The sequence below is a fragment of the Trichechus manatus genome, unplaced genomic scaffold (assembly GCF_000243295.1).
Source record: "Trichechus manatus latirostris isolate Lorelei unplaced genomic scaffold, TriManLat1.0 scaffold00207, whole genome shotgun sequence".
Taxonomy (NCBI): domain Eukaryota; kingdom Metazoa; phylum Chordata; class Mammalia; order Sirenia; family Trichechidae; genus Trichechus; species Trichechus manatus.
This window is the reverse complement of record NW_004444143.1, coordinates 3,365,716-3,390,628: the sequence shown is the minus strand read 5'-3', so window position 1 is coordinate 3,390,628 and position 24,913 is coordinate 3,365,716. Positions and strand designations below refer to the sequence as shown.

At 51.7% G+C, this 24,913-nt stretch overlaps 3 protein-coding genes across 4 annotated transcripts in view; all 3 read left to right on the top strand.

The window, feature by feature from the left end:
- The window catches only part of HNRNPL (heterogeneous nuclear ribonucleoprotein L), a 15,328-nt gene extending 1,823 nt beyond the window's left edge, over positions 1 to 13,505 (top strand). The window contains exons 1-13 of one of the 2 annotated variants that reach the window (XM_004388143.2): positions 1,756 to 2,299; positions 4,041 to 4,159; positions 4,771 to 5,008; positions 5,108 to 5,193; positions 5,999 to 6,095; positions 6,181 to 6,253; positions 9,547 to 9,618; positions 9,730 to 10,010; positions 11,036 to 11,157; positions 11,471 to 11,672; positions 12,365 to 12,422; positions 12,515 to 12,610; positions 13,142 to 13,505. In XM_004388143.2, the coding sequence (XP_004388200.1) occupies positions 2,036 to 2,299; positions 4,041 to 4,159; positions 4,771 to 5,008; positions 5,108 to 5,193; positions 5,999 to 6,095; positions 6,181 to 6,253; positions 9,547 to 9,618; positions 9,730 to 10,010; positions 11,036 to 11,157; positions 11,471 to 11,672; positions 12,365 to 12,422; positions 12,515 to 12,610; positions 13,142 to 13,200 (1,767 nt within the window). In that variant the 5' untranslated portion in view covers positions 1,756 to 2,035 and the 3' untranslated portion in view covers positions 13,201 to 13,505. Of the gene's footprint in view, positions 1 to 1,755; positions 2,300 to 4,040; positions 4,160 to 4,770; positions 5,009 to 5,107; positions 5,194 to 5,998; positions 6,096 to 6,180; positions 6,254 to 9,546; positions 9,619 to 9,729; positions 10,011 to 11,035; positions 11,158 to 11,470; positions 11,673 to 12,364; positions 12,423 to 12,514; positions 12,611 to 13,141 lie in introns of those variants that run through there. The other variant, XM_004388144.2, reaches the window with a different exon arrangement.
- Positions 13,506 to 15,809: 2,304 nt separating this feature from the next.
- LOC111822758 (delta(3,5)-Delta(2,4)-dienoyl-CoA isomerase, mitochondrial-like) lies at positions 15,810 to 19,451 on the top strand. The gene is made up of 4 exons (XM_023742311.1): positions 15,810 to 15,952; positions 16,388 to 16,594; positions 16,740 to 16,828; positions 19,184 to 19,451. Exons 1-4 carry the CDS (start codon positions 15,810 to 15,812, stop codon positions 19,297 to 19,299), a joined length of 555 nt encoding a protein of 184 aa, XP_023598079.1. The 3' UTR covers positions 19,300 to 19,451.
- On the top strand, positions 19,380 to 23,617 carry LOC101353098 (delta(3,5)-Delta(2,4)-dienoyl-CoA isomerase, mitochondrial). Its single transcript, XM_023742310.1, has 7 exons — positions 19,380 to 19,434; positions 20,129 to 20,253; positions 20,334 to 20,382; positions 20,562 to 20,626; positions 22,397 to 22,467; positions 22,553 to 22,624; positions 22,880 to 23,617. Exons 1-7 carry the CDS (start codon positions 19,380 to 19,382, stop codon positions 23,313 to 23,315), a joined length of 873 nt encoding a protein of 290 aa, XP_023598078.1. The 3' UTR covers positions 23,316 to 23,617.
- Positions 23,618 to 24,913: the final 1,296 nt, after the last annotated feature.

The window sequence follows — 24,913 nt, the reverse complement described above, 5'->3', positions numbered from 1 at the left end:
CCGTCCGCACGCGCCGCCGCGAGGGGCCTCCGGGCCGGGCGCGGGGGCGGGGAGGGGAGGGGCCCCTCTTCCCCTCCCCCCACCGCATTCCTCTGACGTAGGGACCTCGCGACCCCGCCCTGAAGTGGGACCAGCCCCACCTAACTCCCAGCGCACGGATCACGTGTTCACGACGTCGCGCCGCCCCCCAGTAGCGCTTGGCCCTCGGATTTTCGAGTGTGTTTAGGAGGTGGTTTAGGTTCCCGTCAGCCCGTAACTTTCATAGCTCCCCAAGCCAACAGACACTGTCGCCCCTTTTTGGTGCCACTGGCCCCCTTTCAAATTTAGTTTCCACAAGGGTCCCTGATTCAGGAACCCGCTTTCACCCGGGTAGAAGGGTTCCGGAGCACCTTTGGGGTTGTTCCCCACATCCCGCGGGACTCTAGCCTGACTTTGTTAAGGGCGGTGTCTCACCAGCAGAGAAGTCACCCGCCTTCTCTCCACCCACCGTCCCCCACAGCGGGAACTGGAGCCGCCCGCCCCGCAATTCCGGCTTTTTGGATTCGTTGGGCTCTAGTGACTCTCTGAGAAAGGGCATTGTCTGCAGGGCAGTCCTGGTGGCCTTATCTCGCCCCCGAGGACGGAAGGCCCGGACAGACGCCTGGACCCCAATAACGGCTCCCCTTTGCAGAGCGCGTGCACTATTCGAGGCGCTGTGCGGGGTGCTTGGTAGGGCGAGGCAGGGACCACCGCTTCTTTGCCCACAGGCGGCTTCCAGACTAAGGGAAGATACACTCGTCAGCACACCGTGACGACCCATACTGGTTAGGGCTGTCACGTGGGACCATAGGATAGAGTGAGCAGGGGTTATCGGGGGGAAGCCTAGGGATCTGCGCTGGTAGGGGAGACAAAGGCTTTTCAAGAAGGGGACCTGTGGACTGAGCCCGCCTCGCACGGACAGGAGGAATTATTCCTTAGCTCTGGCAGGAGGGGTAGTGAAGAAGTGTCGCAGGTGGAAGGGCCTGTACAAGGAAAGACCGAGAGGTGCGCAAAAGATGATTCTCTTCTGCAAACGGAAACGAGTTACTGGGGCTGAATTTAGGAGTGGTAAAATGACGCCAGGGAACCAGACGATGTCCGAGACCGGACGGGAACAGCGAATAGCTTTAAGCTGAGAGAAAGATTCAAATTTGGGTTACAAAAATTCCTCTGGTATTGTGAAGGTTGAAGTGGAGAGGAATAGGGTATGGTGACGGGGACGGATTCGTCCTGGGAGCTGCCCTTCCTTCCTGGTCTAGCCTGCCGGAGCTGGACAGGGCGGGCACTCAACAAATAACTGGGTATTCCTGCCCCTTAGGGGGCAGGTTCGACGACGGACGCAACCGAAAGCACATTCGCGCAAGAGTTTTCGCCAGCGATCCTTTCCTAGACTGCGCCAAAGGTGGTGCTCCCCTTTTCACCCAATCATAAACCATCATTAGTGCTACCGCCTGAGAGGGGACGCGTTCCACTCTCCATTGTCCAATCAAGTGGAAATGCAGAAGATGGGCACCCGCGTTAACCACTGGAGAGAGGGGGAGAGGGAGGGGCTTCCTGTTCTCCTTGAGGAATGGCGCGGGAAAGAAGTCCGCGGACTCGGGACTAAGGGGGTTTTCGGTTTGATGGATTAGTCAGTAAATCAATGAGAGTGGGAAGGAGGCGGGGATTCTCAGGGAGGGGGTGGGGACTCAGGCGCCCATCCGGTGTTCCTACTGAGGCTAGGCCTAGGTGCTTTAGAGCCAGAAATTCGACCTATCAAATTCGAGTTTATTTTAAGGCGGAGGGTTCAGCGAAATGACTGGCAGAAAGCGCTCGCCTATAAGGAGTGTTCCAGACAAACGTGGGCGGATCCTTACGCAGAACGGCGTGGGCACTATCCAATAAGCACACAAGGCGTGAGGAGGCTTTCCCTCCCCCCGCGGCGGGACCAGTGGCTCCCCCTATCGGGTGGGGGCGGTGGGTGACGGGCGTGTCCCTCCCCCAATGAGAGGCGGGGGGAGGCGGGTTCTGAGCCGCCATGTCGCGGAGGCTGCTGCCCCGGGCGGAGAAGCGGCGGCGGCGGCTGGAGCAGAGGCAGCAACCGGACGAGCAGCGGCGGCGGGCGGGAGCGATGGTGAAGATGGCAGCGGCGGGCGGCGGAGGCGGCGGTGGCCGCTACTACGGCGGCGGCAGTGAGGGCGGCCGGGCGCCTAAGCGGCTCAAGACTGACAACGCCGGCGACCAGCACGGAGGCGGTGGTGGCGGCGGTGGAGGAGCCGGGGCGGCGGGCGGCGGCGGCGGGGTGAGACCAGGAGCCAAAGCGCCGGGGATGGCCGTGAAAGGAGGGAAATTTTTGCACCTTGGGGGCCTTTATTTGGGGGGGGGGGTGTCCTTTGCGCACGCGCTCAGGCCCTCGCGCCGTTGACTGGGTGGGGGAGGGGCAGGCGTTGGGCAAACGGCGGGGTTTGCGCGAGGACAGGCGCTTGCGCGTGCGCGGTATCCTGAGCGGGGGGAGGTGGGGGGCCGGAAGAGGCAGCCAGCGCTGCGGGTGGTGCACTGCGCAGCCGCTGCGGGCCGGCGTGTGGGGGGCGGGCACGCGGTCGGGCTTTTTTCTTTTTTTTTTTTTTCCCGCTTTATCATTATTTTCTCTGGCCTTTCTGCGCAGGCGCATTCCTCCCGCCAAGCCTCGTGGGCGGTTGGGGGTGGGGTGCCTCGTGAGCGGGAACGAGTGGGCGGTGGCCTCGTCCCCTCCTGAGTGGAGAATTCTGTCAGGTCGCTGTTTGATCTTTTTATTGTTAATGGCACACCTCGATAGATAAACTATTTGAGAATATTCTCCACAGTTGGAACAGACTGTCAGCTATTTCTGTGGTCATCGAAAACGGGAATGTTGGAGGTTTCTGTGCAATTCTCCAAGTTCTTAAAGTTCTTTCCCATGCAGCTACTTCCAGAGTTTTCCATAGTTTTGTGGTGATCCACGGCCATAGTTTTTAGTCTGTTCCAGGCCCTGTTAGGCACATTTTAATTGAGTTTTTAAAACCTTTGTTCTTGGTGGGGCATAAGATCTCCAATTCACAAGAAAGGAAACCGGTAAAGACGGACGAGGTGAGATAGGTTAGGTCACAGCTAGTGAGGGACCGCCTGGGATTAGAACTCAGGGCTGTGGAACGCCGAAGCGCTTTTGTGGTTTGTGTGGTTCATTCCTGAAATAGAATCCACTTAGGCTTCTGTTCCGTGGGCTTCTGCCCGGGGGTTCTCTGACAGGAGGCTGGGCTCGGAGCCCAGGAGAGGTGGCAGAGAAAGTTACTTTCCTGCTGATCCCCAAGGGCTTCTGTGTGGGTGGAAGGATACTTCCTCTGGGAAGATAGCTGTCATGGTTTTTAGTGCTGTGAGTTAAGAGAGTTTTCTTTTTCTCTGAAAGACCTTTCTCGCCTGATCTTTTCTCAGTCTGGGCTAGCTAGTGTTTTTGAGAGCAGGTCTTGGCTGGTGAGTAATTTAAAGCTAGAAAGGGCCAAGCCTGGCTTGGCTGTCCTAGCTTCTGGGACACGTGCTGGTTTACTCTGACTGGACCGGGGGTGGGGGGACAGTAATGCTTGGGCAGGTGGGATGGTAGCAGCCTGCTGAACCAGAGAAAGGACATAGCAGCCGGGGCAAGTGTCAAGTGTTTGCTGAGCCTTTCCTGCCAGTGGCGTGCCTTTTTCAGGCCACTCTCTTTTCTCATATTTCCTTGATTGAGAGAACCAGTGAGAAGACAAGGCAAGTCCCTGGAGGAATGTAAGGTTTAGGGCTTAACTGGTCCTCTTTTGTGCTTTTCTCAGAAGCTACAGCAAGAGCCAGTGGGCCGGTGGCCAGCAACTCAGGGCTTCGGCTCTGCTGACCTACAACGTTTTTGAATCCTTTGGCAGTAATTGGCTTGCATTACTCCCCCTTGTCGTCTGTTCCATGTATCCTTCCTTGGTGACACCGAAGTGTTTCGTCTGACTGGGTCTCCAACAGCACAGAGACCAGAAAACGAAGTCTTGTTTCTTCTTCCCTTCTTTCAGGAGAATTACGATGACCCGCATAAAACTCCTGCCTCCCCAGTTGTCCACATCAGGGGCTTGATTGATGGCGTGGTGGAAGCTGACCTTGTGGAGGCCTTGCAAGAGTTTGGACCCATCAGGTACTGGGCTCAGAGGCCAAGGGTTGGGTCACCAGAGAAGTCAGCTCCTTGGTATCATTATGCTTCACTGGTTTCTAGTGGAAAGCAGTGATTTTGCCGTTCTGGTCTGGGTTCCTTTGGCTAAGTCCTGGGGCTCCTCTACTCTTGGGATTGGTCATTGTGCTTTGGATCAGATTGTAGCAAGTTCATTCCCTTTTTCCTTTTTTGCCTTGTAGTTTTTTAGTCAGCATTCTTTCATTTAGCAAATATTTACTGAGTATTTAGTACGTGCTAGGTAATGGCAACGTAGTGGCAAACAAAAACGTTTTGGATCCCTCCCAGGCAGTTGCCTACCTGGAGTGATTATCCCTGAGGTAGGAGAAGCCCAGGAGTCTGTGGGATGCATCTGATTCTGTCAGGTGAGAAGGGGTTAGGAGAGCTTCCCAGTGGAGGTGATAACTAAGCTGTATCTCTTTTGCTTGTTGTGCCGCCTGTGGCATGGGGTGTTGGGGTCAGGAAGCCATGACTGGGTACAGAGGTGTCCAGAAGCCATGGAAGAGTCAGTTTACAGGAACTTGTTGGAGCACATTGCATTTCTCTGAGAGGAGTGAAATCTGTGTTCTCTCTGGCAGCTATGTGGTGGTAATGCCTAAAAAGAGACAAGCGCTGGTGGAGTTTGAAGATGTGTTGGGGGCTTGCAATGCGGTAAACTACGCAGCCGACAACCAGATCTATATTGCTGGTCACCCAGCTTTTGTCAACTACTCTACCAGCCAGAAGATCTCCCGCCCCGGGGACTCGGATGACTCCCGGAGTGTCAACAGTGTGCTTCTCTTTACCATCCTGAATCCCATTTACTCCATCACCACGGTGCGTGCTTCCATGAAGTCCTCTTTCTTCTTCCCCACCCCTTTTGAGCCAGACTGACCTGCCAGAGCCCCGTCATCTTCCTTCTCTTGGCTTTTACAGGATGTTCTTTACACTATCTGTAATCCTTGTGGCCCCGTCCAGAGAATCGTCATTTTCCGGAAGAATGGAGTCCAGGCCATGGTGGAATACCCTTTCCTGGGGATTGGGCGTCCTTTGGGTTAGGGGCTCTCAAGGGTTGGCCAGATCCATTCTTGGAGTCAGCATGAGTCTACTGAGTGCCTGCCTTGTGCCAGCTGCCTTCACAGCCCACGGGCTGAGGGGGGATGGCTAATCAGCAAGTCGGCAGACATAGCGTGGGAAAGGAGAGATCTTGAAGTACCGTGAAGGAGAAAAACAGGGTACTGTGAGATAGAGGGGGAGAGAAACCTGAAAGGCGATGTTGGAATGTTTAGGAAATAGGGCCTGGTACTCCAGTTAGAGGAAACAGGCTATGCAGAGGCCCTAGGATGGGAAGGAGCTGAGTGTCAGAGAATTAGAGGGACCGAAGCGCTCAAGAGTAGCTGACAAGGAGGGGAGAGGTTTCAGTGTTGGAAGAAGTTAATAGGGCATTCTGTGTAGTGGGTGGGGTGAAGTTAGGCTCGGTGCAGTGGGCAGCTAGTGATGGACTTAGGGCAGGGAGGTAATCTGGTGGTTGTTGTAGACATCTGTATGGTTATATGCCAGTAGGGGCAGGGGGAGGGGTTGGGGGAAAGAGAGCAGCTAGGGTGGTGGCAGAGGAGGTTGCTGCCAGCGGGACCTCTGGGCTGGTGAGGTGGGAATACAGATCACGGAGGCACTGGCCAGAGGCTAGTGGTTGTGGGGTGTTAACTGACCCCAAATCTCACACGTATCATAGTCTTCGGGTACTATCTTGTCCTTGTCGTTTTCTGGGACAACTTGAGACACTTCTCAAAGAGCTGCTGTGACAGAACTTTCCTTAACTTGACTCACATTCGACTCTGTACAAAGTGCCCAGCGGGCCAAGGCCTCACTCAATGGGGCCGACATCTACTCTGGCTGTTGCACTCTGAAGATCGAGTATGCAAAGGTAGACATGGGGAGGGGACTGCCCCTTGTCAGCCTCCAGGTGAGCTGGGGCATGGCTGATTCCGAGTGTTGTCTTGTTCCTGCAGCCGACACGTTTGAATGTGTTCAAGAATGATCAGGATACTTGGGATTACACAAACCCCAATCTCAGCGGACAAGGTAATCCTGGTGGCCAATTTGTTCTAAACATACCCTGCCTTGCCTTCACTCGACTAGCGCACTTCATAGATCCGGGGTCAGGGTTATGTAATGCCATTGGACATGGGAGGGCTTTGGGGGACAGACCTTGGAAAAGTACACCCCAGTGCGGGTGAGGGTGATCGAGGGGCCTCTATAGGTTTTAGCTGCTTTTTGAGGCTCTTTGATGTAGCTTAGGGGGCAGAGGCAAGGCAGAGGCTTGGATGGGGTGGGAAGCAGGGTGAGTGCTTATTAACTATTCGCAGTTTTCAAATGCTTTTGCTGCCTCCCGTCTAGAAGCCTGGTTAGGGTCACTGACTATTTTCGCTTGCAAGAGAATGGTTCTCTTGCTCTTCTGTGGAGGGTCTGATTGTGGGGCTCACAGATTGGGGAGGCGATGAGGGCTCCTGGGCTCTTGCCGCAAAGCCTTTGAGCAAGTTGACCTTGTGGAGGTGAGACACTGGATTGGAGCAGGGCGGACACGCCTCACCTCACTTGCAGAAGGGACTCAACAGCTGTGCAGAGGGCCCTAATGGACAACCCCTTTCCTAGGGTCTTTCAAGCATGACTTGCCTTTGATAGGAGGGAGAGGTGGAGGATTGCCTTGAAAAACAGCGGCACCCCCTCAGCAAGACCGTCTATCTCTGTCTGCCTTGGTCTGATACGTCCGACAAGGCCATGGGCTGAGGGAGGAGGCTGGTTGCTGACATCTCACAGGCCCTGGGAGGCCAGAGGCCCTGGTTCCTAGGCAGGCCTGTCTTGCTCACCCTTGCAGCTGGGAAGCAGTGGGCAGGGTGGGCTAGGCTCTCCCCAGGACCCAGCTTGCACAGTGGGCCCTGTGGGCTCGGCTGCCCCTTCCAGAGGTCAGAGGCAAATTGGTGATGGAATGAATGTACCACAGCGGGCAATGGCATTACATGACTGCTGACAGAAACATGGCAACCAACCATTTCTTCTCCAAGGAACATAAGTAGAAGATGTGCAGACCGGCAGGGGCTAGTGGCAGGGGCTGGCTGTGCATTGGTTTTGATGCCCCTCAGCTTTGGCTGCCCCAGGGCTGGGGGCCAAAAAATGGGCTGCTGAGGTAACCTGGAATGAGGGCGGTGCTTCGCCACCCCTCAGGACCCATACTTCAGCGGCTCTGCCTCTGCACATTGCTCACCAACACACAGGGTAGAAAACCACTAGCTCTTCCTGGAGAGAACAGAACATGCAACCTCCATCACGTCCCCAGAAACAGCCGCAGACTTGAGCTCACTACATCAAGAACACCACACCGCGCTCCAAGGAACAGCTACAAGCACAGAGACAGAGGCAGACAGAGACAAAGAGAGAAAGAGACGCAACATGGCAGCAGACATTGCTTTTTTATTAAACATTTTTTAAAAAGTCAAAATCCAAGCAAACTCGAACCCGAGAATGTACACAGAAGTAGGAAACACAGAGAACAGAGCTCTCCCAGCCAGCCAGCGGTGCTCTTTTCGGAGAACGTTTCATAGACTGAAGTAGATTCCATGGGCCTCCAAGACAATAGGATCCTCTCTCCATTCCTCGCCATATGGGTGTTTTTGTTTCGTTTTGTTTTTTTAAGTCCTTTGGTTTGGGGAGGGCCTTTTTTTCTTTTCTGTTTTGATGTTTTTATTTTTTCTGCAGTCAGCGGCTGCCAACATAATCTGCACCAACTGGAGATCAGAAACAAACCAAAAAAAAAAACCAAACCACAACAGCAAAAAAAAAAAAAAAAAAAATCAAAAAAACAAAACAGACCTAAAACCAGACAGCCAAACAGCTCAGAGGCACACAGTTCCCTGCTGGCGGGTAAGCAGGCGTGCTCCCAAGGCCAAAGGCGCGGGCATAGTGGGGCCACTGGCACACTCCCTAACCAGGAGACACGTACACGGAGCGCTACACAGCCAGAAGCACCGCACCACCGCACTGAGCACATAAATGTGAGGAGCTGACAACACGGAGGGACACTACCCACCTCATACACCTTTATTTTCCACTTTCTGGTATCTTCTGAGGACAGAACATCTGTGAGCCAATTTTGATTAATCAAAGCATTGACTTTTAAATCAATTCTTAAAAAAAAAAAAAAAAAATTGTAGCGGATGTGTACCGTAACTTGTATTTATGACTGTAAAACCATGTGATGCAGGGTCGCAGTGTATGTTTGATGGGACGCCATCTTTCAGAACTGTGCTAACTCACTGTTGAAGCGTCCAATGGTAAGAGAAAATACAGATTTGTTTTTTGTGACAAATGGACATTGTACTCTGTACTTCTGCTGTAAGTAGCCCTTTTCCATGTTTGTAATGCTTGGTTGTGGAAACAACCCTGGCTGGGTGGCAGGAAACGGCAGTGGCCACAAGAGCTCTGGCTTTGGAGTCAGCCAGACCTGGGTTCAAATCCTGGTTTAGCCACCAACCATTCAGTGTCCTTATTTGTAACACGGGGCTGAAATAGTACCTACCTCATAGGGTTGTTGTGAGGACTTAACAAGCTGTGATGTCTGTAAAGCGCTTAAAACAGTGCTTGCCACTCAAGCATTCAATTAAGGGTAGCTGTTACAAACTGCAGCCGGGGTGAGGAGGTGGATCTGCGCCATTGTCTGGGTCTGAGGATGGTGATAACCTTGTATACGATTGCTTATTTGAACTGATTGTTGATGTTGCCCTGCTTGTCGGCTCTTGCGGTCCCTCTTCTTGGGTTGGATGGGCCTGGGCAGGAAGGTGGCTGGGATGAGGATTGAGAAAGAAGGAGCCTAACGAGTGGGGCCTGGGGCTCCTGGAACCTTGGGGGCCAAGTTTTATCTTTCTGCCTTCCCTGGGATATTTCCCTGCTCTTAATCTGTTCCCTCATTGGGAGTTATTTTAGAAGGCTGCTCTTGGCCCCCGTCACATACCAGATTTCTGTAGCAGCTGCAAGTTCCCCAGAGGGCTTGAGAGTTGGGCTTCCCACTAGGGTCAGGCAGGCGAGAACCCAGAACTTATCCTCATCCATCACAGAAAAGGGAAACTCAGCCCCTTGGGTGTGGGCAGGGGTGAGAGGGTGGGCTCCTGCCTGGAGGCTTGGGCTTCATGCCTACTTCTAGATTAGATCTCAGGAAGGAGGGATGCCCCAGTAGCTCCCCCACTCCTCTTCCCCCCACCCAAGGTTGGGAGGGTTTGCAGCAAGGTGTATGGGAGTTGAGGGATTTTGAGATTAGCTTTTAGTTAGAAAGGGGAGAGACTCTCTTTGCCGGGTTGGGCTCTAACTGTTTTTTCTGTCCACAGGTGACCCTGGCAGCAACCCCAACAAACGTCAGAGACAGCCCCCACTCCTGGGAGATCACCCCGCAGAATATGGTGAGGGCAGGGGGTTCCCCTCCGTGGACTCCCGTGGCTCATGTGCCCCTGCCCGTCGTCCGCCACGCAAATTCTCACCCGTCCTCCCTCTCTTTCCTTCCCACCCCCCAGGAGGGCCCCATGGTGGGTACCACAGCCATTATCATGATGAGGGCTACGGGCCCCCCCCACCTCACTACGAAGGGAGACGGATGGGCCCGCCCGTGGGGGGTCACCGCCGGGGCCCCAGCCGCTACGGCCCCCAGTATGGGCACCCCCCACCCCCTCCCCCACCACCCGAGTATGGCCCTCACGCCGACAGCCCTGTGCTCATGGTCTATGGCTTGGATCAATCTAAGATGAACTGTGATCGAGTCTTCAATGTCTTCTGCTTGTATGGCAATGTGGAGAAGGTGAGCTTCCTTTAGGTCCACCACCTTCATTGTAAACCTGACAGGCCTGTTGTACCCTCCGGGGGGCCTGAGCCTCTGTTACTTGCCAGTCAGCAAAGAAGGGAGAGCCCGTGGGAGCCTGGCTGGGAGCGGGCAGGCCCAGTAGGCCACCAGCTGTAGACAGGTTTGGTTTGGTTCTCGCTGGTGGGTGTATTTTAATTTCCAACGTTAAGAAACCAGAGTAGTAGCAGGTAAAAGCATTTAGTTATATTGTATCATTATAAAACCTTATAAACTTTATCAGAATTTATCCACTACAATTAAAAATCATCATGAAGTATTTCCTGTAGAAAGCTTCAGATGATCTGGCAACACTGACCCTTCTTGCCTTCCCTGAGGGACAGTTGGAACTGACGGGTGGCTGCCCACCTGAGACCACATCAGACCTACCTGGGCCCCAGAAACCTTTGCATTTGCAGCCCTTGGCTTGGTTGTTAGTGATGGTAGCTCACACGTTGTAACTTCTTTATCTGTAAATCAGGTGCTGTTAAAAGTAGTGATGTAGTAATTTGCTTTATTTTCATAACAAGCCTTAATGAGGCAGGTGGGGAAACGGAGGCATGTAGATTAAATAACTCATTCAGGTGTACATAACCTTTCTGTGGAAACAGACTCGGTTCGATGGCCTGGCTTTAGAGCTGTCACTACCCCGTTTGTCAATATTTTTGTGTACTGCTATTAGAATAAATACTCCACATTATGATCTAGTATCTGTAGGTATGTGTGTGTGTATAATAAGCAGAGTGTTGACAGGAATAGCTGTTTGATGACTGTGCCTCACTAAGTGGCCCACCCGTGGCTCCGGGCCTTGCCTGGCCTTTGCCGCCCACCTTGGGTCTGCCCTCCTGAGTTCCGCTCACAGATGGGGAAATGGAAGCCGAGGTCCAGAGTGGGGCTAGTTTGCTTCTAACTCAGAAAGGGTGGAAGATGGGCCCCTTGAAGCTGGGCAGGGTGCAGATTGCAGCTGTTTTCCCTTCTTCCCCAAGGTGAAATTCATGAAAAGCAAGCCGGGGGCCGCCATGGTAGAAATGGCTGATGGTTATGCTGTGGACCGGGCCATCACCCACCTCAACAACAATTTCATGTTCGGGCAGAAACTGAACGTCTGGTAGGTGATCTAGTTTCCCCAGGTTGGAGAGGGACTGAGGAGAGGAAGGAAGGGGAGTGGGGCAGTCTCTGGAGACAGCCTAGCAGAGGAGCACAGGGAGACATGCTTAGGCAGGAGTGGGGGTGTGGAGTGTTGCCAGGTGTTCTCTAAAGCAGTGGGAGAAAGTGGGTCATTCTGCCCTCAGCAGTTGAGCAATGCTCCCCTGAGGCTCCCGGTACTATTAGGCCATCCATGCCTCTGCAAGGCGACAGTGGAAGGCTTGGGGTACAACTTCTGGGTCCGACAGAGGGCTCCTCTTTTGTTCCTCCGACAGTGTATCAAAGCAGCCAGCCATCATGCCTGGTCAGTCATACGGGCTAGAGGACGGGTCCTGCAGTTACAAAGACTTCAACGGCTCAAGGAACAATCGATTCTCCACCCCGGAGCAGGCAGCAAAGAACCGCATCCAGCACCCCAGCAATGTGCTGCATTTCTTCAATGCCCCGCTGGAGGTGACTGAGGAGAACTTCTTTGAGGTGGGTGCCATGGCATTTCTCAGGCACTTGGTCCCTCACCACAGCCATCTGAGTAGTTCATTCACTTGTTTGGTTTTTCAGCAAATTTCTCTTGAGCTGCTGCTCTGCCAAGCCCTGGGTTGGGTGCTGGAGACATAGCAGGGACGAGGACAGACTGGGATCCTGCTTGTAGGCTGGATGAGCCGAGAGTGGGGCTAGGTTTTGGCCGACAGTAGTGTTCCTCATGCTTTTTTATGTTTCTTGAGTTCATCTGCTGGGAAAGATTCCTCACAGGCCTAGTGATCAGAGTCCTGTCTCAAAACAGGCCTGTTGTCAGGGCCCCGGGGTGCCTAGATAACATCAGAAGGTGCAGGCAGAGGGAACTGGGGCAGCTTGGGGCTGTGCCGGGGAGGAAGTCTGACTGGCAGAGCTGAACTCTGGATGTTGCTCTGGCCTGAGAGTTTGCTGTTCAGTTTAGTAAACACTGACTGAGGGTCAGTGCAGTCAGACGGCTGCTGCAGGTGGGAAATGTCCAAAGTCCTTTCCTAGTTCTTGGCAACACTGAGGGTGGTGGTTTTAAAGCTGTTTTGTCTAGAAGTTAGAAACCCTTTCTCCAGAACAATCCAAGCACTCAGCCAGGTGAGGCACAGTTGGCCTGACCTCCCCTGTGTGGCACCAATTGTGGTTCTGAGTCTTTGGTTCCTCCTTTGCAGATCTGCGACGAGCTGGGAGTGAAGCGGCCCTCCTCTGTGAAAGTGTTCTCAGGCAAAAGTGAGTAAAGGGTCCCCGCCTTTCCCCCAAATCCCTGGTCTGTAGATGGGCGAGTCCACTGAGACATTTGTCTCCCCTTGCTGTCTAATCAGGCGAGCGCAGCTCCTCTGGGCTGCTGGAGTGGGAATCCAAGAGTGATGCCCTGGAGACGCTGGGCTTCCTGAACCATTACCAGATGAAGAACCCAAGTGAGTATCTGTGTGTTCTGCAGTCATCCCCCGGCTGGCCTAGTGGCTGACTGCTTTCAGGCAGGCCCTTCCTGCCAAGAGACGGGGCCCCAGAGGTTTCCTCTGTTGTCGCTGACATAGGCAGGCGGGCGGGCAGGCAGGCAGGACCTGGTTGCCAGGAGAGCTGCCCGATGGTCCCCACGGGAGGCCCAGCCTGCTGTCTGCTGCTACCCACCGGGCCAGCTTGGGAGTTGCTCAGGCTTGTCCTCCCGGGAGCTGGCATTCTCTCAGCGTCAGAAGCTGCCAGTAAACGCCCAGCAGCCTCAGTTGGAGAGGCGGGCACGGGCGGTACACAAGCACTGGGATTCTCCACCAGGACGAGGGAGGAGAAGGGGAAATGCTTTATGCGTTTGGCTCCTTTTTAGGTCTCATATCTGGCAGTGACCAGTGAGAGCCTGCAGTTGAACTGCAGAAAATGGGAGATGTGTGCAAAGTGGGGGAGCCGCCACACAGAGGCCGGTTAAACCTGTCTTCTCTGCCCCTCCTTTGCAGATGGGCCATACCCTTACACCCTGAAGCTGTGTTTCTCCACTGTTCAGCATGCCTCCTAATTTGGAGCCCAGGAGAGTCCCATCTGAGCAGGAAAACATTTTTCCTTTATGCCGTTTTTGTTTGTTTTTTTTTTTTTTGCAAAAGTTCTTGTATTTCTTTTTTTAATGCTAGGTTAGTAGAGCTTAACCATAATGGAAATGCTGGAAGTCTGGAGGGGGAGGGGGAGGGGAACTGATGTCTCCCAAGATTAATCTTCACTTTAAAAAAATAATTGTACATGTGATTTTTCCCCCTGTTCATACATTTGTGACGCCCATGTACTCTTGGCACATTTCAATAAAATTGTTTGGAAAATAACTAGAGCGCTTGCTGGTGATCTCCAGGGTGTGTTTCCTCTTTCCCTCCCACTGGGTCTCCTGAAAGGGTGCGGGCAGGCCAGGGTCCAGCCCTGAGCGGGGCCGGGCGGGCCGTGGCTGCAGACCAGGAAGGGCGCTAAGAATTGAGGAGTCTTGGCAGGAGGCCTGGTGGTATCCCTCACGGCCCACAGCCAAGCAAGCTCGGTCTACTCGGACAGTCATTTAGAAGTCAATGAGGTTGAAAAGTTTTAATTTCAAAGAAGGCGGGAAAGGGACCTTAATCCCTTAATGCTTCTACAGAGAAAACACCTGTTTTTTTATAAGATTGGAAGATAAAGCTCCAGAAAGATAAAAATGAGAAGTCTCCTCGGTCCCTCTACCCAGAATGCTTTGTGCTATGTCCTGTATCCTATCACATAAAGATCTCCCTCTGCCACGGCAGAGTATCCCATTGTATGGCTGTGTCACGGTTTATGTAACCTGGTCCCAAAGAAAATTCACAGGTTTTTGCTACAGCAAATAGTCCTGCAATGCATATACGAATACCTTATCCATCTCCCTTACAGGATTCTGGAGGTAAATTCCTACCAGTGGTATTGGAATATAGAATATAGATGCTCTGTAATGTGGTAGGTGAGAACTTCTGGAGATGGTTTGCAGTGGGGGGAGCACGACCCCAGGCCAGGTCCTAGCCTGGAGAATTCTGGCTTGAGGACCTTCGCACCTGCTGGAGAGAAGCAGCTGCAGCAGAGCAAGCAGCTCTCCAGTGCAGCGCCTTGATTTGCGCACGGGAGCTTGAGAAAGAATCCAGTCTTTGGGAATCTACATGAAGTTGACGAGCACATCATTGACATCTTCTGAAGTCACATGGCATCAGATGAACTAAGTGCTTCACCAGGGAAAGTTTCAAACAACCTCCGGCAAGGTGAAAGTACACTTGTCTTCCAGCCAAAAACTTCTAAATCAAGTAGGATTCTTTTTTTAACCTACCCAAATCCCTGATGACACTGGTTTAGCGCTACGGCTGCTAACCAAAAGGTCAGCAGTTTGAATCCACCAGCTGCTCCTTGGAAACCCTATGGGGCAGTTCTACTCGGAATGGAATCGATGGCAATAGGTAATGTTTACAGAAGCAGGTCACCAAGTCTTTCTCCCACCGAGTGCCTGGGTGGGTTAAAACCCACAACTTCCGGTTAGCAGCCAAGTGCTTAATTAACTGTTGTACCACCAAGGCTGTTACACAGACACGTACAACCATCTATTACACACCCAGTGGTCACACACAACGTTCTGTATCTTAACTTTTCTCAGTAGCTGCACTGGGGTTTCAGTTATTTTGTAGATGAACAGTCCTCTCTTGATGGATAGTGAGCCTCTGGTACTCTTTTCCTAAAGAGCCAGTCTATCTAGTCTGCAAAAATGGATGAGACATGTTCATTAAGAAAGAAAGATATCACCTTCAGTCCCATCTGCCCAGAGGCACATCCTTTACTGCCTTAGTGATCATCTTCCTTAACATTCATTGCTCGGCAGTTTTACAGCACTTCCTTATATGCTGTTTTTCCAAAATGACTTTATCTTTTTAACAAATACCTTAAGAACATGGACTTTGGAGCCACAACTCCGCTTCAGTACTACTGAAGCCCAAAAAATCAAACCCATTGTCTTTGAGCGAATTCCGACTCACAGCGACCCTATAGTACAGAGGAGAACTGCCCCATAGGGTTTCCGAGGAGCGGCTGGTGGTTTTGAACTGCCCAGCGACCTTGAACTAGTGGCTTCCCCTCTGATCCCATTTCCTCTGTGTCCAATGGAAAATAGTACCCTTCGTGGTGGTGTGGAAATTCAGATTAGGTACATGCATTTAGTTCAGCATGGTACACAGTCAGCGTTCAACGCTGCCCGTCTCTACTTTTATCCCTTTCACGTGGGGAAGCTCACAGAGCTGGATGTCAACTTTTTTTTTTTTCCTTTTTGGTTAACACGGAATACAACATAATTACAAGCTTGCAACTCTGCAGTTAACGCCCTCCCGGGACATTACGGCCGTGTCCACCTTCTCCACCATTACAAAACAAAGCTGTGATGACCTTTATACAGAAACTTTATCCAACAATAGTGTGACTTATTTTCTTGGGCCAGGTTTCTAGAAGCGGACTTAACTAGGCTAAAGGTCACACTTCTAAGACTTTTTGTAACTTACCGGTTGAAAGTTTCCATTTCCACGCCTCTCGGTAACTCAGCAATTTCCGGTTGCCCTTAATAGAGATGGCGGGACGAAAGGCTTGCCCGCTGGGCCGGATGTGGCTTCGATGGGGCTTCGATGCCCTCACTCAAGATGGCGGCCTGCCGGGACCGCCCCTTTGGCGTCCTCCAGATGCTTACAGTCGATCCTCTGTCCGAATGGCGGTGGCGGCGGCGGCTTCTCGCGGACTCTGGGGGCTGGTGACGCGGCGTGAGTGATCCCTTGACTTCTGGGGGCTCGGCGCGGATGTCGTGCTGCCATGGCGACCATAGGACACAAAGCGCCTGTACGAGGTCACGGGGTCAGGGGTCCATGCGCTCCGATCAGAATGTCACCCCAGTTCTGGGAGCCTGTGTTCCAATCTGGGTTCGCTGACGGCGCAGTGTTCCTAATCCGGGATTAGTCCAAGTTCAAGGATCTGAGGTGGTTCTCAAACCGAGGCCACTGCTGAGGGAGGCACCCCTAATCTTGAAGGCTGAATCGTCCTAAACGAGTCCTCCCCATTTTGGGGTCGCTGAGGAGTGTACTCTCTGCTCCTGAAGGTGCTGTGTCCCCAGTCTGGGTGATAGAAGAGTCTGTGTCTCTCAGTCTGGAGGGACCAGAGGGTCTTTGTCTGGGGTCATCACTCTTCCTTTTTCTTCCCAGGGTTTTGGCCCCCACTCAGCCGGGACTGACATTTAGCCTTCGCCCCATGAGCTCCACTGTGCAAGATGAAGCCTCCAAAGCAGCCCCGGTTGAGGCACCGGGCCACAGCTATCAGTCTCTTCAAGTGACATCCGGCCCAGAACACATTCTGCACGTGCAGATAAACTGGCCCGAAAAGAGGAATGCCATGAACAGGGCCTTCTGGAGGTCTGACCTGTGTATCCTGGAGGCCTGCATGCAGGAGGAGGCAGAGGCTGAGGGACGGGATAGGGTGGAGTGCAGGGGGTAAATGGATGTGAGGGTAGAGGATTCCTGCTCCAGACACAGGCTTTTTCTCCCTGCTCCTCCACAGTGAGATGGTGGAGTGCTTCAACAAGATATCAGAAGATGCCAGCTGTCGCGCTGTGGTGGTTTCTGGTGAAGGAAGAACGTTCACTTCAGGTACCAAGTGTAGTTTTCACAGCCACCCCCACCAGTCTCTCCCACTCCTGGAAATAGAGCAGCTTCTAACTACTTTTATCTTTTTTATAAAAGGCCTAATTTAAAACATTCTAATACAGAATTTAGCCCAACAGAACATGACCGGGTCATGGGCTCTGACGTCTGGGTTTCCATCCTGGATCTGTGACCTTGGACAAGGCACTTAACCTCTGAGTCTTGGTGTCTGTGTTTGTAAAGTGTGTTCTAGAATAAAACCTCTGAGAGCCGGAACGTGTGTGAGGCAGAAACCTGTCGGAGCAGGAAAGGAAAAATATTTTCCACTAATAGAGAGCCATAGAAAAGTGGTAAGACTGCATCCCCATCGTTTTGGGAATACGATGTGGAGACTCGGGATTCTGTTATATAACTCCAAAGAGTACTGAATTTCCTTTTTAGTAGACTGGTTGGAAATGAGTATAAAGTCCGATGTAGGGGGACTTTCAAGACCTGGAAAAACAAGGCAGTCCCATTGAGTTCCGGCTCTCACAGGTTTCCCTGTAATAGTAACATGCTTTCATGCAATTATTTGACACACATTAACTGATTTCTGCATAAACCAAAAAAAAAAAAAAAAAAACTGTTGCTGTTGAGTCACAGTAGAACTGTGCCCTGTAAGGTTTTCAAGGATATGACCGTTCAGAAGCAGATCCTCCGGGTGGGTTTGAACTGCCAACCTTTGGTGAGTAGTTGAGTGCTTAACCGTTTGTGCCACCCAAATACATGTATGGTCAATCTTTCGATTGCCCCACAGGTCTGTTTTTCAGGTTGAGTCATTTCCACTGATGAGATTCACTCTTTTCTCTGTCATGTTTATTCCGCTGGTACGCCCATCCAGTTATTTATTTATTTTCAGATATTACATTTTTCAGTTCTCAAATTTCTATTTTGTTCTTTTGTATGTTCCCCATTCCTCTGCTCAAGTTTCCTACATTTGTATTTATCAGAAGCCTCTTTCTGTGTGTCATTGAGCGTAGATGTAATGTCTGGTTTAAAATCTTTTTCTCCTAATTCTAAAATTTGGGTCATCCTGGGGTCAGTCTCTGTTTCTTGTCTTTCTCTTGAAAATGGGTCTCATTTTCTCATTTTTTTTTTTTTTTTTGGTAATTTGACTAATTTTGGATTGCATCCTGGATATTGGGGATATGATGTTGTGGAGACTCTGGATTTTGGTATATAACTCCAAAGAGTGTTGCATTTCCTTTTTAGTGGTTTGGTTGGAAATAAGTGTAAAGTCTTATATCTATGGCAACAGTTCAAATTTCAGTTCAGTTTTTCTATCTTTTGCTGGCCTGCCTGCACAGTTCATGAGTTAGCCAGAGATATGGGCAGAGTTTATGCACAGAATTTGGGGCTCCCCTCTCTGGCTGTCTTCTTTTTGGGATTTCTCCCTCATTTTCCAGCAGTTATACACCCCGCCCCTGGCCTTTGGTTCTTCAGGCACTACTTTATCCTGCTCTCAGGCTAAAAGCCTTAGGAGCAGGTAAGTCACTTGGTGCTATCCCTTCTTCTAAGTGCTGACTCCCCCCAGAATCAGCCCAGTGCCTTCAGTAGTGGCTTTCCTGTATCTTGCCAGCCAGAGTTCATGGTTGTTACCTGCAGGAGGGTTGGGCCTTCAGGACCCTACCAGAAGTGAAATGTCACATTCACTCCTTTCTTTCTTTTCAAATAATATTGTGTTTTTGTTGAGAGTTTACACAGCAGATTAGCTTCCTATTTAACAATTCCTACACAAATTATTCAGTGATATTGATTAGATTTTTCACACTGTGTCAACCTTCTCATTAATTTTGTTCTGGTTATTACGTTTCCAGTAATCTAGTTTCCCTGCCCCCTTACCCATTCATCTTTGCATTAGAGTGATTGTTGACTATTTGGTCTCATATAGATGATTTTTTAAAGGAGCTCAGTACTCGCGGGTTATGTTCTTTATTTTAGAAGCCAATCTGTTGTTTAGATAAAAGATGATCTCAGGAGCTAGTTTTGGTTCAAGGTTTAAAGAGTATCTCAGGGTAATAGTTTCAGGGAGTCCTCCAGTCTCAACCAGTCCAGTAAGTCTGGACTTTTTAAGAATCTGAGGTTCTGTTCCACATTTTTCTCCTGTGCTGTCAGGATCCATCTATTGTGGCCCTGCTCAGAACGGTCAGTAGTGGTGGCTGGGCACCATCTAGTTCTTCTGGTCTCAGGGTAGATGAGGCCATGGTTCACGTAGACTATTAGTCATATAGACTAATTAGTTTCTGAGTCTTCGGTTTCTTTCCTGTCTACCGAAGTGGATTCTATATTAATAGTAACTGTTGTGATGCTGCTGCATGCCAGGCCTTGTGCGAAGCGCTTCTGGGGGCTCCGTCTCCTTGAATCTTTGCTGCCCTGTCAGCTCTTCGGAGGATTTTATACTCGTTTTCCAGAGAAGACACCCCAGGCTCAGAAGATGAAGTTGCCTGGCCCAGGTCACGCAGGGGGAGTCCTGCCTTCATGAATTTCACTTGCACAAGTTCAGCTCTACTCAGTGCCAATGCTCCTATGGTCTCGCTTGTTTCAGCAAGAAGTGGAGGCAGTGAAGCCGCCAAGTTGGTGGTGTGGCCACAGGTATGGACAGTTTTTCAGGGTCTGACGGACAGCACTGTTAAGGGGCCAGACAAAGGGGTGAGAGTGATTAACTGTGGATGGAAGAAAGTGAAGGGTTTTTCAGCCCAGAACCCTCCCGTGGCTCCATCTCATGCAGGGTAAAAGCCAGAGTCCTCCCCATGGCCCACAGACCCCTGCAACCTGCTTCTGTCACCTATCTGAACTTAGTTCTCCCCACTGTCCCCCCGCCTCACCTGCTCTGGCCTTCTCAATGGTCTTCAGACAGACCAGTCACATTGCTACCACAGGGCCTTTGCACTGGCTGTGCCCAATACTTGGAGCTCTCTCACCCAGTCATCCGCATGGCTTTCTCCCTCCCCTCTTTCAGGTCTTTACTCAAATGTCACCTCCTCAGCGAGAGAATCCCTGAGCACCTCATTTAACCCTGCAACAGCCCTTGCTGCACGCACACACACACACACTCACACACACACCATCTTTTCTTCCTTCCTTTAATTTCTCGTTAGCACTTTGCACTACCTGACAAAATATGTTTTCTTATTCATTTGGTTTTCTGTCCACTGTAGTGGTTTGGGGGGTCCTAACTGCTACTCTCGGGTTCGGACCCCTGGTTGGGGCAATGAGTGGGGCCTGGGAGGCTCGGTGAACCCTTTCCTAACCTACCCCCACTGCCAGGTATCGAACTCATGGACATGGCTTCAGTGCTCCTTCAGCCCCAGGGAGAAGACATGGTCTGCATAAGCTGGTACATCCATAACCTCCTCAGCAAACACCAGGAGACCTTCAGCGTCATCGAGAAGGTGACTCTGGGGGTGGGAGGGCGTCCCCACTGCCCACCTCTCCTAGCCGGCCCTGACCCCGCTGCTCCCTTTTCTTCCAGTGCCCCAAGCCCGTCATCGCAGCCATCCATGGGGGCTGCATTGGCGCAGGTGAGTCTGCAGCCCCACCCAGGGCGTTCACTCTGGCTGGGCCCCTCTTGGCTGCTGTCCTTCCGCCTCAGCCAGTGGCCTACAGCCTCAGACGTGTGGCTGCTTACACCTGATCCCCAGGTGCAAGCCCATGTCCCCAGATGGAGGGGTTGTTTAGTGTCCCGGCCTCTCCATCCCAGGTGTGGACCTCATCACCGCCTGTGACATCCGCTACTGTGCCAAGGACGCGTTCTTCCAGGTGAAGGTGAGCCATCCTCCCCCGAACTTCTGCTCCCCATGTGCCTCCCCCGTCCTTACTTCCCCCTTAAACTGGGCAGTGAGCGGGCCACGAGGGCCTGGAGGAGCCCAAGCGCTTCCGGGAAGACTTAGTCAAATCTGAACCTTAAAAAGTAAGGCTTGGCTAGAGAATAAGAGCTGTCGTACGAATAGACGTATGCACACCCATGTTCATTGCAGCATTGTTCACAATAGCAAAAAGATGGAAACAACCTAGGTGCCCATCAACAGATGAATGGATAAGCAAACTATGGTACATACAGTGGAATGCTATGTAGTGATTAAAGAACAACGATGAATCTGGAAAGCATCTCACAATGTGGAAGAATCTGGTGGGCATTATGCTGAGTGAAATAATTCAATTACGGACGGACAAATATTGTATTAAACCACTATAAAAACTCATGAAAAGGTTTACACACAAAAAGAAACAATCTTTGACGGTTACATAGGAGGGGAGGGGTGGGAGGGAAAAACACTAACTAGACAATAGATAAGTGGTAGCTTTGTTGAAGGGAAAGAGCGTACACAATACTGGGGAAGCCAGCACGACTTGTCCAAGGCAAGGTCGTGGAAGCTCCCTAGACACATCCAAACTCCCTGAGGGACCAAATTACTGGGCTGAGGGCTGGGGACCCTGATCTTGGGGAACATCTAGCTCAATTAGCATAACATTGTTTATAAAGAAAATATTCTACATCCTACTTTGGTGAATAGCATCTGGGATCTTAAAAGCCTGTGAGTGGCCATCTAAGATACTCCACTGGTTGCACCCCGTCTAGAGCAAGGGAGAATGAAGAAAACCAAAGACACAAGGGAAAGATTAGTCCAAAGGACTAATGGACCACAACTAACACAGCCTCCACCAGACTGAGTCCAGTACAACTAGATGGTGCCTGGCTACCACCACTGACTGCTCTGACGGGTCATATTAGAGGGTCCCGGACAGAGCTGGAGAAAAATGTAGAACAGAATTCTGAGAGAAAAAAAAGACTAGACTGACTGGTCTGACAGAGTCTGGAGAAACCCCGAGACTATGGTCCCTGGACACACTTTTAGCTCAGTCATGAAGTCACTCCTGAGGTTCACCCTTCAGCCAAAGATTGGACAGGCCCATAAAACAAAACAAGACTAAGGAGACACACTAGCCCAGGGGCAAGGACGAGAAGGCAGGAGGGGACAGGAAAGTTGGTAATGGGGAACCCAAGGTCAAGAAGGGGAGAGTGTTGGCATGTCGTGCGGTTGATAACCAATGTATTGTTTAATGAGAAGGTAATTCGCTCTGTAAACCTTCACCTAACGTAATAAAAAAATGAAAAAAGATCCATAGGGAAAAAGTAATTATGGGAGGTAACGAGGGTAGGCCATCCAGGTGAGGTCAGGAGGGAACAGGGCATGGGATGAGGCTGGCACCTGCTGGAGGCTGGGGCTGCTGATGGCGTCAGCGCTGGGGAGGGCAGGAGGCAGCACGGAGCCCAGGGACGCAGGACAGGGTCAGATGGGCAGTGTTAGGAGGGCCTCCCTTGGGAGATAGGCTTGGCTGACCCTAAACAGTTGAGAGGGCAGAGGGAGTTGAAAGGTGGGCTCTATTCCAGACTGAAGGACCCTGCCTGGTCAAAGGGTGTTGATGGGAATGGGATGGGGTGTTTGGGGAGCCTCTGAGTTGGGGCATGGGGCGACCAGGCTGGGCTGGGGGGTCAACCTCAGTGGTAAATAAAAATGAGATTACTGCCCCCAGGAGGTGGACATGGGTGTGGCATCTGACGTGGGAACACTGCAGCGTCTGCCTCGGGTCATTGGGAGCCAGATGTGAGAGGGGGAGGCGGGAAGAGGACCACAGGGCACCCCCAGACCCGGGAAGACTGCAGTCCCCTGACACTCCCCCCTCTTGCAGCCTGGTCAACGAGCTGGCCTTCACCGCCCGGAAGCTGATGGCTGACGAGGCCCGGAGCAGTGGGCTGGTCAGGTAGGGCCAAGGCCGGCGGTGCGCGGGGCAGCCCGCCCGGGTGGGGTCTCAGCCCCGCTGTGGCTCCACTCAAGGCTTTCTCTGAGTGGACATTCCTTTATTTGGGAGTCTAGTGCCCTGCTCTGATTGGCCCGTTTTACTGCGGGTCTTCACCTTCTCCTGTGATTGGCCACTTCCTCTTCTGCAGGTGGGAGGACAAAAGAGGTGAGGAAGCTTCTCCCAGCCACCCGATTCTTGATTCCCTTTCATCCACAGTCGGGTGTTCCCAGACAAGGAGGTCTTGTTTGACGCAGCCTTCTCCCTAGCAGCGGAGATTTCCAGCAAGAGCCCCGTGGCGGTGCAGGGCACTAAAGTCAACCTGCTCTATGCCCGCGACCATCCGGTGGCTGACAGCCTCAACTTCGTGGTGAGCGTTTCCTTTCGGCCAATCACAGTTCGTCTCCCATTCCAGTGCAGCCAATCAGAGCTCAGCAGCCTGCTGTATGCCGTATGCTCTGATTGGTGGGCTATTGGCTACCCCCCGATTTTCATTGGTCCAACCCTAATCTTCCCCGCATCTTCTGTTGCCGTGACCCTCTTTCTGCCGCGCAACTGGAACATGAGCATGCTGCAAACCGATGACATCGTGAAGTCTGTCCAGGCTGCGATGGAGAAGAAGGAACTGAAAAGCGTCACCTTCTCCAAGCTCTGAGAGCCGGCATGCCCTGGTCTAGCTTTGTGCTGCCGTGGTGACTTCTCACACAGTCTCCCAGTTTATAACTTTTCAACACGGATTTCCTCCAGCACAAGGCCTTGTCTTTGCCCCGTGAACAATAAAACCATATAAAGAACCTGCTGACCTTGGGGAGGGAGGAGAGGAGCTGAGCTATGCCTGGGGGCTGCAAGGACCACAGTTGTGCTGAAGGTTGGGGACAGAGATCTGACCAGTGGAATGGGTGCCCTGCAGGTGATGACCATCCGGAGCTAGGGCGGGCAGGCGCGGGCCAGTAGTCTGGGGGCGTAGGAGCAAATGCAGGTCTCAGGGCTCCCCCTGGGCTAGGAGGTTCCAGGTGGTCTACTGCCTGCCCCTAAGTGGAGAGTGTCCGTCACCAGCCTGTACAACTGTGGGATCCGGGCCTGGAGTCAGCGTGCGGTTTGATTCTGGGCTCTGTTCTTTGCTATCCAATTCGGGCCAACTACCTCATTGCTTTCAGCTTCAGATTTTCTTATCCGAATATACTCCCACCCTCCTGGATTTATGTGTTTGGAATGAGAAAAAGAGCCCACAGTTGCCACTGAGCCGATTCAGACTCATGGCTACCAGTGTGTGTAGAGTAGAACTGCTCCATAGGGTTTTCATGGCTGGGACCTTTCAGAAGTAGTTCCTCAGGTGTCTTAGTTATCTAGTGCTGCTGTAACAGAAATACCACAAGTGGATGGGTTTAGCAAAGAGAAATTTATTCTTTCACAATCTAGAAGCCTGGAAGTCTGAAATCCGGTTGGCAACTCCAGGGGAAGGCTTTCTCTGTGGGCTCTGGGGGAGGGTCCCTATAGTCAGTCTTCCCTTGGTCTAGGAGGTTCTTAGTGCAGGGACCTCTGGCTGAAAGGACAAGCTGCCCTTGTTTCTTGGTGGCATCAGGTCATCCTGCCCCCCACCCCCCTTTCTCTTATATCTCAAAAGAGAGTGACTCAAAATACAGTCTAGTAGATTTAAGTCCTGCCTTATTGACATAAGTACGTGTCATCCTGCTTCATTAGCATCATAAAGGTAGGATTTACAACGCATATGAAAATTACATCAGATGACAAAATGGTGGACAATCACAGTACTGGGAATCATGGCGTAGCCAAGTTGACACATTTTTTGGGGACACAATTTAATCCATAACATTCCAACCTTTGCCCCCCAAAAATTCATGCCCTTGCCACATGTAAAACACATTTACCCCATCATATCATAAATGGACTCCAAGTTCAAAATCTAAAAATTACTCTTCATCTGTGAAATCTAGAATACAAATTTTCTGCTTCCAAAGTACAACGGTGGAACAGGCACCAGCTACATATTTCCATTACAAATGGGAGAAATCAGAGGGAAAGAAAGGATGACGGGCACCAAGCAAGTCAGCAGAACACATTACATTACCTCTCAAGGCTTGAAGATAATCCTGTGTTCTCTGAGACCATTTAGGCGATGGCCCTGCCCTCCAGACTGTGGGTTTTGGCCACACTGTCCTGATTCTGGGTGGAGACCTCTCGGCCCTGGGCTTCAGCTCCACTTTCCAGGCCAACTGGGACAGCAACTCTGCT

Bases quoted from the DNA above. Each gene is read 5' to 3' on its own strand.
- LOC111822758 (XM_023742311.1), top strand. From the start codon at position 15,810: ATGGGGCTTCGATGCCCTCACTCAAGATGGCGGCCTGCCGGGACCGCC. The intron at 15,953-16,387 runs GTGAGTGATCCC...TTTTCTTCCCAG, and splicing joins CTGGGGGCTGGTGACGCGGC to GGTTTTGGCCCCCACTCAGC. The intron at 16,595-16,739 runs GTCTGACCTGTG...GCTCCTCCACAG, and splicing joins ATGAACAGGGCCTTCTGGAG to TGAGATGGTGGAGTGCTTCA.
- LOC101353098 (XM_023742310.1), top strand. From the start codon at position 19,380: ATGCTCCTATGGTCTCGCTTGTTTCAGCAAGAAGTGGAGGCAGTGAAG. The intron at 20,254-20,333 runs GTGACTCTGGGG...CTTTTCTTCCAG, and splicing joins CCTTCAGCGTCATCGAGAAG to TGCCCCAAGCCCGTCATCGC. The intron at 20,383-20,561 runs GTGAGTCTGCAG...TCTCCATCCCAG, and splicing joins TGGGGGCTGCATTGGCGCAG to GTGTGGACCTCATCACCGCC.